The following is a 12,572-nucleotide window of genomic DNA, read 5'->3' as shown; positions in this document are numbered from 1 at the left end:
CTCGGGAGGTAAACTGAGACGAGGGGGTTCGATTCCCACCTCAGCCATCCTCGAGGTGTTTTTCCGTGGTTTCCCACTTCCTCTCCAGGTAAATGCCGGGTGGTACCTAACTTAAGGCCACGGACGCTTCCTTCCCTCTTCCCTGCCTGTCCTTTCCAATCTTCCCATTCCCCCTACAAGGCCCCTGTTTAGCATAGCAGGTGAGGCCGCCTGGGTGAGGTACTGGTCCTCCTCCCCAGTTTTACTCCCAACCCAAAGTCTCACGTTCCAAGACACTGCTCTTGAGGCGGTAGAGGTGGGATCCCTCGCTGAGTCCGAGGGAAAACCAACCCTGGAGGATAAACAGAGAAAGAAAGAAAGAAAGAAAGAAAGAAAGAAAGAAAGAAAGAAAGAAAGTTGCTGCTTTTAAAGAAAAGTGCTCAAAGCTGCCCCTGCCTCCAGCACCTATTTTAACAAGGTGGGATGCATGGTTACAGGCTGTTCAATTTTAGAGAGAATATCCAATGAATAGAAAACGTCAGTAGTTTCTCGGAAGATGACTTTCAGTCCCAAAGTGTACTACGAGAGAAGAAAGTAAAGGATGATCAGGCATATATTCGTGTTAATTCGATATTCCTAGCAAACACTACAAAACTCAGTTTCACTGAATTAATGTCTTTGTTTACCAAAGCAGAGCGTCAACTGGAAAGGTAATGTCGCAGAAATTGGTTTGAAGAAACTGCTAATGGTGCTTGACAGAAATCCGGGGTATAGGCTACAGTATTGGAAAGAGTGTCAGATATTTTGAATGAGTGTAATGCAGACCTACCAAATACAATACAATACAATACAATACAATACAATACAATACACCGCCAGTGTGAATGACAATGATGCATGTTGTTACGTTGATTAGCTATTTCCCACTTTAAGTGATTTCATCACAACCAGGTTATAACTATTGTACACAAATGCTACAAAATGAGGTTTTCGTGCTCTCTTTTATATGTAATTTTCAAAAATATAAACACACACTATTGTTTCTACTTGTACAGTATTCCTTCAGATGTATTTTGTTAATTTCATTACGCCTATTTTAAAATATTTAAGAAAGGAAATTTCCACTTTCGGATGTGCATACGGTCTTGAGGTTCACTCAGCCTGTCTGTCTGTCTGTCTGTCTGTCTGTCTGTCTGTCTGTCTGTCTGTCTGTCTGTCTGTCTGTCTGTTAGGTCATCAGCCCAGAGGCTGGTTGGATCCTCAAATAGCACCACCAAAGGTTATGCGGTTATACAGTAAGTAAGTAAGTAAGTAAGTAGCATTCCCTAGGTTTCAAACTATCGTATATGTTTGTTTTTTTGCTAGGGGCTTTACGTCGCACCGACACAGATAGGTCTTATGGCGACGATGGGATAGGAAAGGCCTGGGAGTTGGAAGGAAGCAGCCGTGGCCTTAATTAAGGCACAGCCCCAGCATTTGCCTGATGTGAAAATGGGAAACCACGGAAAACCATTTTCAGGGCTGCCGATAGTGGGATTCGAACCTACTATCTCCCGGATGCAAGCTCACAGCCGCGCGCCTCTACGCGCACGGCCAACTCGCCCGGTATATGCGGTTATAAGGAAACCCCAAAAACCAATGGCATCACCAAAATGAGGCGTACTAGGCAAGATGAGGAGTGAGGTAGTTTGCCATTGACCGAGCTCGATAGCTGCAGTCGCTTAAGTTCGGCCAGTATCCAGTATTCGGAAGATAGTAGGTTCGAACCCCACTGTCTGCAGCCCTGAAAATGGTTTTCCGTGGTTTCCCATTTTCACACCAGGCAAATGCTAGGGCTGTACCTTAATTAAGGCTACGGCCGCTTCCTTCCCACTCCTAGCCCTTCCCTGTCCCATCGTCGCCATAAGACCTATCTGTGTCGGTGCGACGTAAAGCAAATAGCAAAAAAAGTTTGCCATTGCTTTCCTCACTGGGTCAGAAAGTGCTATTGCAGCACGAATGACCCTATGAGCAGCACCTTTCATAACACTCAGATGCACTAGTCATGCTCTGAATGTCATTACTCAGCACTACCCATACCCCAGCAACTTCCATATTGTCACAGCCATGGATGTTGACTGGGACTTCGGTGGAAGCTACACTTTACTGTGGCCTGTGCCAAGAGATGGATGCAAAAGTACTGCATCCATCAAGAAATGACATCAGGCAGTCACTCAGCCTACACCAAAAATGAGTACCAGGTTAATTCCTGGAAGCAAAGGCGGCCGGGCGTAGAGCTAACCACTGTACTTTACCCCATCAAGTGCCGAGGTTACGGATAATGGAAGCCTTTACCTATATATAGGCGTCCACAATTTACGTTTTCGGGACCTAACGATCCGATGTCTAGTGATGACTGATCTTTCGTCAGAATATTTTGTACTCCATCATAACTGCGCTCCTTTTCGATTGCATATTATTGTCTAAAGCGCGATATTTAAAAAGACGGGACATCGGCGTACGGTTCAATCAATCAATCAATCAATCAATCAATCAATCAATCAATCAATCAATCAATCAATCAATCAATCAATCAATCAATCAATCAATCAATCAATCAACATTCTGCATTTAGGGCAGTCGCCCAGGTGGCAGTTACCTACTGTATGTGTTCTTTACCTAGTCTTTTCTTAAATAATTGCAAAGAGTTTGGAAATTTATTGAACATCTCCCTAGGTAAGTAATTCCAATCCCTAACTCCTCTTCCTATAAACGAATATTTGTCCTAATTTGTCCTCTTGAATTCCAACTCTATCTTCATGTTGTGATATTTCCTACTTTTAAATGCACCACTCAAACATTCGTCTACTAATGTCATCTCCACGGCATCTCTCCACTGACAGGTCGGAACATACCACTTAGTCGTGCAGCTCGTCTCCTTTCTCCCAAATCTTCCCAAACCCAAACTTTGCAACATTTTTGTAACGCTACTCTTTTGTCAGAAATTACCCAGAACAAATCGAGCTGCTTTTCTTTGGATTTATTCCAGTTCTCGAATCAAGTAATCCTGGTGAGGGTCCCATACACTGGGGTCTTACCAGAGACTTATAATTATACCCTCTCCGTTTCATCCGTACTACAACCCCTGACCATCATAACCATGTGCAGAGATCTGCATCCTTTATTTACAATACCATTTAGGTGATTATCCCAATAAAGATCTTTCCTCATACTAACACCTAGGTACTTACAGTGATCCCCAAAAGGAACTTCCATCCCATTAATGCAGTAATTAAAACTGAGTGGACTTTTCCTATTTATGAAACCCACAACCTGACTTTTAACCCCGTATAATATCATACCATTGCCTACTGTCCATCTCACAACATTATCGAGTTCATTTTGCAGTTGCTCACAATCTTGTAACTTATTTATTAGTCTATACAGAATAACATCATCCAGAAAAGGCCTTATCTCTGATTCCACTGCTGTACACATATAATTGATAGACTGTATATAAGAAAACATAAATGTCCAATAATACTGCCTTAACCCTGTAACGCATGACTTATTTTTCGATTCCGTTTGGTGAAGAAAATTTCAAGCTTTAATGTTCAATATACGCTCAGTGTTTTAGATATACCAGCAATTTTTAACTTGACCTAACACCCGTATCTGATGTGGATTGCCATATTGGAATATATATACGATTTTTCACGATTTTACGCTGAGCTTTTAACATTCAAAGATCGAACATTACTGCCTGCTGGCCATGGGTACGTATTCCAAGGCGCAAGTATACTTGTCTTTGAAGTTGAGCCAGAGGTACTCCTGAAGCCTGTGGTAATATGATGGGGAGGGCCCACGTAAAATAAACGGTGGTTGGCTCGCGTGGATGTTGACGGGGTGGAAGGAGTACCGTTGGCTGTTTTGTCTTATGTTATGTATAATAATAATAATAATTTTTAAAAAACAAGGCATCACTGGGATATGTGTTTAATTGACTGTACAGTTGAAGGTGTGCCGTAAAACTACCTCTGTCTATAATATTTATCCATTTACACAGGTGAAAATTTATTTGTTGCCTAATGGCAACAGTATGCAGTAGAGGGTTAAGGAATTCCCCTCTTAATGATTACAGGGTCAGATACAACTTAGCCTACTCTAATTCTCTGAGATCTATTTTCTAGTCACTCTTTTCTCAAGCCCCATTGCACTCATTTTTGCCAGTAGTCTTCCGTGATCTACGTGCTTCGTACGAGAAACAAAATAAGAAAAAACCCTAATGTTCCGGGCATAACCGTACACCTGGCAACCTTAACAGGAATTTTCCCGGCATTTGCTTGAAAGTGAAATTGGAAACAACAACAAAATCATTCTAACCCACTGGTCTCCGCGTTGTTTTGCCCTGTTGAACAGAAAATAACAATCACTAGTTGAAATATTTAAGAAGGAAGTTTAAAGCCCCATCCTCCTCATTTACATTTCCCTCCACGCTTGCCTGGCGTTACGTCATGGGACCTGATCGTCAGATTTCTCTGACAACAAACAGCTCGTCGAGTCCTGCCCCCCGGTCAAAGCCTCGCCGCGTGTCGCAGTCGACAGACAAGTTCAGGCGGGTGTGCTGCTCAGCGGGGCAGTTGAAGGCTGTGAGTTGTGAGTGAATGTTGTGTTGTGAGTAGTAGTGTTACTGTCAACGTTGGTTCGAACTGGGAATATCGAGCTTGACATTTCTCCTCTAGTACTACTGGCTGATCTGATCAAATGAAGACGCCGATTCAAGTAGAGCCTACTTTGGGGTAAGTTTACTTTCGTTGTTTCGTCTCCGATTACTGAAGTATCCGGGTGGAACAGTCCTTGCCTGTGTATTTGACCTTCGATGACGGAGATGAACTCCACTCCTATAGAAACAATACATTCCATGTATTTATTTAACTTCAAGTTCAGTTCAGCCATCTTCACAAAGCAATATTTTTTTCCCTCTATCTTTCTCAGGGTTGTGATGTAAAAGTTGTTTTTACCGTCCATGTTTTTCCATAGTATGTCAAGCATTTCTTTTAACTTTTCTCATGTTCAAGGTAAGTTAAAGAGAGAAACTACGCATTTATATAACCACAATGTGCTTTGTGTGGAACGGGCTTTATGTTTCTTACTTTTTTTTTTCCTTTTTTCATCTTGTGGGAGTGTTTTTGTATTTAGTGGGAGCGGTAAAAGCTTAGACCTTCCTCTAAAGGCGTGATGTGCGTTTTGGAATGTCAACTGTTGCATGCTAAATAATATTCCAAAACATTCTAGAGTCGTGGAGTGCTCTTTGAGTGACACTTAACCTCTTACATCAGTGATTGTCATCTGAAATGGAGCGCCTCCGTAGTCTGGAGGACGTTGTAGTCTTATGCCGATATTTCGCCACAAACACGCATTGTTTGAAATCGCTTCTTCTGTTTACATTTTTATGCCTATACTCGTGGGATAAACTTACTGTTCGGAGTTGACAGTTCGAAGCGTCTGTCGTCAAGATCGGTACAAGGAAACTTTGCGCCCTGGGCGAAGCCGACCGCCCCCCCACCCCCCCTATAAATAGTGGAAAGGACTCATACTGAAAAATAATTGTGATTCTGTACCGAGTTGGGGAGTAATTAATTAAAAGTAATGGGATTATTTGTAAGGAATACGTATTTAGTACTTTTGTAATTGAATCGATCATTTAGAAATGGCACATGTTCAGAAATGTAACTTTTCGCCTGGCTCAATCCGGTGGTATTTGAAGGTGCTCAAATACGTCAGCCTCGTGTCGGTAGATTTACTGGCACATAAAAGAACTGCGGGAGTAAATTCCAGCACCTCGGCGTCTCCGAAAACCGTAAAAGTAGTTAGTGGGACGTAAAGCCAATAACATTATTAAAACATTATTATTATCATCACAAATATGTCCAATAGCCTATGTCTATCGACATCCGCCAGCAGTTGCTAATTTCAGATGACCACCACCCACAAGACACAGCCTGCACGGTTGCTAGGTAACATTGTCTGACCATCCATCCATACATTACAGCCTGCACGGTTGCTAGGTAACATTGTCTGACCATCCATCCATACTTTACATTACAGCCTGCACGGTTGCTAGGTAACATTGTCTGACCATCCATACCTTACATCACAGCCTGCACGGTTGCTAGGTAACATTGTCTGACCATCCATCCATACTTTACATTACAGCCTGCACGGTTGCTAGGTAACATTGTCTGGCCATCCATCCATACATCACAGCCTACACGGTTGCTAGGTAACATTGTCTGACCATCCATCCATACTTTACATCACAGCCTGCACGGTTGCTAGGTAACATTGTCTGACCATCCATCCATACCTTACATCACAGCCTGCACGGTTGCTAGGTAATATTGTCTGACCATCCATCGATACTTTACATCACAGCCTGCACGGTTGCTAGGTAACATTGTCTGACCATCCATCCATACTTTACATCACAGCCTGCACGGTTGCTAGGTAACATTGTCTGACCATCCATCCATACTTTACATCACAGCCTGCACGGTTGCTAGGTAACATTGTCTGGCCATCCATCCATACATCACAGCCTGCACGGTTGCTAGGTAACATTGTCTGACCATCCATCCATACTTTACATCACAGCCTGCACGGTTGCTAGGTAACATTGTCTGACCATCCATCCATACTTTACATCACAGCCTGCACGGTTGCTAGGTAACATTGTCTGACCATCCATCCATACTTTACATCACAGCCTGCACGCTTGCTAGGTAACATTGTCTGGCCATCCATCCATACCTTACATTACAGCCTGCACAGTTGCTAGGTAACATTGTCTGACCATCCATCCATACTTTACATCACAGCCTGCACGGTTGCTAGGTAACATTGTCTGACCATCCATCCATACTTTACATCACAGCCTGCACGGTTGCTATGTAACATTCTGGCCATCCATGCATACCTTACATCACAGCCTGCACGGTTGCTAGGTAACATTCTGGCCATCCATGCATACCTTACATCACAGCCTGCACAGTTGCTAGGTAACATTGTCTGATCATCAATCCATACCTTACATCACAGCCTGCACGGTTGCTAGGTAACATTGTCTGACCATCCATCCATACTTTACATCACAGCCTGCATGGTTGCTATGTAACATTCTGGCCATCCATGCATACCTTACATCACAGCCTGCACGGTTGCTATGTAACATTCTGGCCATCCATCCATACTTTACATCACAGCCTGCACGGTTGCTAGGTAACATTGTCTGGCCATCCGTCCATACCTTACATCACAGCCTGCACGGTTGCTAGGTAACATTGTCTGGCCATCCGTCCATACCTTACATCACAGCCTGCACGGTTGCTAGGTAACATTGTCTGACCATCCATACCCTACATCACAGCCTACACGGTTGCTAGGTAACATTGTCTGACCATCCATCCATACCTTACATCACAGCCTGCACGGTTGCTAGGTAACATTGTCTGACCATCCATCCATACCTTACATCACAGCCTGCACGGTTGCTAGGTAACATTGTCTGACCATCCATCCATACCTTACATCACAGCCTACACGGTTGCTAGGTAACATTGTCTGACCATCCATCCATACCTTACATCACAGCCTGCACGGTTGCTAAGTAACGTTGTTTGACCATCTATCCATACCTTACATCACAGCCTGCACGGTTGCTAGGTAACATTGTCTGACCATCCATACCCTACATCACAGCCTACACGGTTGCTAGGTAACATTGTCTGGCCATCCATCCATACCTTACATCACAGCCTGCACGGTTGCTAGGTAACATTGTCTGACCATCCATACCCTACATCACAGCCTACACGGTTGCTAGGTAACATTGTCTGACCATCCATCCATACCTTACATCACAGCCTGCACGGTTGCTAGGTAACATTGTCTGACCATCCATCCATACCTTACATTACAGCCTGCACAGTTGCTAGGTAACATTGTCTGATCATCAGTCCATACCTTACATCACAGCCTGCACGGTTGCTAGGTAACATTGTCTGACCATCCATCCATACCTTACATCACAGCCTGCACGGTTGCTAGGTAACATTGTTTGACCATCCATCCATACCTTACAGCACAGCCTGCACGGTTGCTAGGTAACATTGTCTGACCATCCATCCATACTTTACATTACAGCCTGCACGGTTGCTAGGTAACATTGTCTGACCATCCATCCATACCTTACATTACAGCCTGCACAGTTGCTAGGTAACATTGTCTGATCATCAGTCCAAACCTTACATTACAGCCTGCACAGTTGCTAGGTAACATTGTCTGACCATCCATCCATACCTTACATCACAGCCTGCACGGTTGCTAAGTAACATTGTTTGACCATCCATCCATACTTTACATCACAGCCTGCACGGTTGCTAGGTAACATTGTCTGACCATCCATCCTTACCTTACATTACAGCCTGCACAGTTGCTAGGTAACATTGTCTGATCATCAGTCCAAACCTTACATTACAGCCTGCACAGTTGCTAGGTAACATTGTCTGACCATCCATCCATACCTTACTTCACAGCCTGCACGGTTGCTAAGTAACATTGTTTGACCATCCACACATACCCTACATCACAGCCTACACGGTTGCTAAGTAACATTGTTTGACCATCCATCCATACCTTACAGCACAGCCTGCACAGTTGCTAAGTAACATTGTTTGACCATCCATCCATACCTTACATCACAGCCTGCACGGTTGCTAAGTAACATTGTTTGACCATCCACACATACCCTACATCACAGCCTACACGGTTGCTAAGTAACATTGTTTGACCATCCATCCATACCTTACAGCACAGCCTGCACAATTGCTAAGTAACATTGTTTGACCATCCATCCATACCTTACAGCACGGTTGCTAGGTAACATTGTCTGACCATCCATCCATACCTTACATCACAGCCTGCACGGTTGCTAGGTAACATTGTCTGACCATCCATACCCTACATCACAGCCTACACGGTTGCTAGGTAACATTGTCTGACCATCCATCCATACCCTACATCACAGCCTACACGGTTGCTAGGTAACATTGTCTGACCATCCATCCATACCCTACATCACAGCCTACACGGTTGCTAGGTAACATTGTCTGACCATCCATCCATACCTTACATCACAGCCTGCACGGTTGCTAAGTAACATTGTTTGACCATCCACACATACCCTACATCACAGCCTACACGGTTGCTAAGTAACATTGTTTGACCATCCATCCATACCTTACAGCACAGCCTGCACAGTTGCTAAGTAACATTGTTTGACCATCAATCCATACCTTACAGCACAGCCTGCACGGTTGCTAGGTAACATTGTTTGACCATCCATCCATACCTTACATCACAGCCTGCACGGTTGCTAGGTAACATTGTCTGACCATCCATACCCTACATCACAGCCTACACGGTTGCTAGGTAACATTGTCTGACCATCCATCCATATCTTACATCACAGCCTGCACGGTTGCTAGGTAACATTGTTTGACCATCCATCCATACCTTACAGCACAGCCTGCACGGTTGCTAGGTAACATTGTCTGACCATCCATCCATACCTTACATCACAGCCTGCACGGTTGCTAGGTAACATTGTCTGACCATCCATACCCTACATCACAGCCTACACGGTTGCTAGGTAACATTGTCTGACCATCCATCCATACCCTACATCACAGCCTACACGGTTGCTAGGTAACATTGTCTGACCATCCATCCATACCCTACATCACAGCCTACACGGTTGCTAGGTAACATTGTCTGACCAACCATCCATACCTTACATCACAGCCTGCACGGTTGCTAGGTAACATTGTCTGACCATCCATACCTTACATCACAGCCTACACGGTTGCTAGGTAACATTGTCTGATCATCCATACCTTACATCACAGCCTACACGGTTGCTAGGTAACATTGTCTGACCATCCATACCTTACATCACAGCCTACACGGTTGCTAGGTAACATTGTCTGACCATCCATACCTTACATCACAGCCTACACGGTTGCTAGGTAACATTGTCTGACCATCCATACCTTACATCACAGCCTGCACGGTTGCTAGGTAACATTGTCTGACCATCCATACCTTACATCACAGCCTGCACGGTTGCTAGGTAACATTGTCTGATCATCCATACCTTACATCACAGCCTGCACGGTTGCTAGGTAACATTGTCTGACCATCCATACCTTACATCACAGCCTACACGGTTGCTAGGTAACATTGTCTGACCATCCATGCCTTACATCACAGCCTACACGGTTGCTAGGTAACATTGTCTGATCATCCATACCCTACATCACAGCCTACACGGTTGCTAAGTAACATTGTCTGATCATCCATACCTTACATCACAGCCTGCACGGTTGCTAGGTAACATTGTCTGATCGTCCATACCCTACATCACAGCCTACACGGTTGCTAGGTAACATTGTCTGATCATCCATACCCTACATCACAGCCTACACGGTTGCTAGGTAACATTGTCTGATCATCCATACCCTACATCACAGCCTGCACGGTTGCTAGGTGACATTGTCTGACCATCCATCCATACCTTACAGCACAGCCTGCACGGTTGCTATGTAACATTCTGGCCATCCATCCATACTTTACATCACAGCCTGCACAGTTGCTATGTAACATTCTGGCCATCCATCCACACCTTACAGCACAGCCTGCACGGTTGCTAGGTAACATTGTCTGACCATCCATCCATACCTTACATCACAGCCTGCACGGTTGCTAGGTAACATTGTCTGACCATCCATCCATACCTTACATCACAGCCTGCACGGTTGCTAGGCTACACTTCCGTCACACATTTTGTTACATGACGCTAGTTTTCTCTTGGATCTGGGGTGGTGATGATTATTGTTTTAAGGGGAAGTACAACCAGGCAACCATCCTCTATTAACAGTAAACAGCGGGGAAGAATGGAAGGGATCTGACCGTTCGAAAAATGAAAGTATTGCCCAAGGGCCACGATTGCTGTAATACCGTCGGGGTCGGAAAGGAACAGGAGTTGACCACGGGAGGTCGGATAGGATAGATGTTAGTGAGGAGGCTGGCACAAGTGAAAACAACGACAGACTCAGCGAGAGAACCCGTAGTCGCCTACCCATGCTCCCAAGATGAAAGCATTCCGGTCGCCCTATAGTCGCCTTTTACGACAGACAGGGGATAACTTGGATGTATTCTGCCGCCTATCACGTCGAAAGAGTCTGGAGAATCAATCAGCCGCCACTGACCTGTATTTAGGGCAGTCGCCCAGTGGTAGATTCCTCATTTCATGTGTACGTAGTCTTTTCTTAAATAACTCCAAAGAATTTGGAAATATAGGCCTATTTAAGAACTCTTTTTGTAAATTATTCCAATCCCTGACTACTTTTCCAATAAACGAATATTTGCTCCAATTTCTCCTCTTGAATTCCAACTTTATCTTCATATTGTAATTGTTCCTTCTTTTAAAATAATCACTCGACCTTATTCGTCTATTAATGTCATTCCACGCCATCTCTCCACTGACAGCTCGGAGCATACCACGTAGTCGAGCAGCTCGTCTTTCTCCCAGTCTTCCCAACCCAAACTTTGCAACATTTTTGTAACGCTTCTCTTTTGTCGGAAATAACTCAAAACAAATCAAGCTGCTTTTCTGTGGATTTTTTTTTTTTCCAATTCTGGAGTTGTCATCCTGGTGAGGGTCCCATACATGGAACCATTCTGTACTTGGGGTCTTACCAGAGACTTATACCATAGCTTAATAGAAGGAAATTATAGTCAAGCCACCCAAAGACTATTCGTCACAGTCTTACGCCCACTTCTTTACATCCTTACTACAACCCCTAAATACCCTCATAACAATGTGCAGAGATCTGTACCCTTTATTTACAATCCCTTTTATTTGATTACCCCAAAGAATATATTTCCTTATATTAACACCCAGGTACATTCAGTGATCCTCATAAGAAACTTTCACCGCATCAACACTGTAAAACCTGAGAGGACTTTTCCTATTAGTGAAACTCACAACCTGACTTTCAACTCCGTTTATCATCATCTGTCCATCTCACAACATTGTTGAGGTCATTTTGCAGTTTCGCACTTATTACTCTACTAGCTGATGTATCCGTGCTTCGCTACGGAATTCTACATTGTATACATAAGTCTAGGTTTAGTAGTGTACACATTGTGAGTAAGATTGTACTAAATTGCATAGCACAAATACGTGAGTAGAACGTAAATTTCGAAAAAAAAAAAAAAAGAAAAAAAAATGTGCTCTTAATTTGAAAAGTGCGCCTTCCTGAACAAAAATATGTGTGATTTATATGCATTTTTATTTGATTTCACAAAGAAATTAAGAATAATGTGAAGCCTTGTTTTTGCCACGCCCCACTTTTCAAACTCCACTATTGACATAATCACATTGACCGTGTGGAAAAATCCTAAAAAGCAAGTGTAGAATCCACTGAGGAAGGTAGAATTCAAAACAGAAACAAAACGGAAGAGAGAAGAGAGAAGATGAGGAGAGCCAGCAG

At 43.7% G+C, this 12,572-nt stretch overlaps 1 protein-coding gene across 1 annotated transcript in view; it reads left to right on the top strand.

Annotated features, from left to right (window-relative positions):
* The first annotated feature begins 4,550 nt into the window (after positions 1–4,550).
* Positions 4,551–12,572, top strand: part of LOC136884461 (uncharacterized) — a 196,892-nt gene continuing 188,870 nt past the window's right edge. Inside the window, exon 1 of the mRNA XM_067156646.2 lies at positions 4,551–4,757. Within this exon, the coding sequence (XP_067012747.1) occupies positions 4,723–4,757 (35 nt within the window). The 5' untranslated portion in view covers positions 4,551–4,722. The remainder of the gene's footprint in view (positions 4,758–12,572) is intronic.

Source organism: Anabrus simplex, chromosome 12, assembly GCF_040414725.1.
Source record: "Anabrus simplex isolate iqAnaSimp1 chromosome 12, ASM4041472v1, whole genome shotgun sequence".
Classification (NCBI taxonomy): Eukaryota; Metazoa; Arthropoda; class Insecta; order Orthoptera; family Tettigoniidae; genus Anabrus; species Anabrus simplex.
Note: the sequence above shows the minus strand (reverse complement) of the source record. Positions and strands in the feature narration are given on the sequence as shown.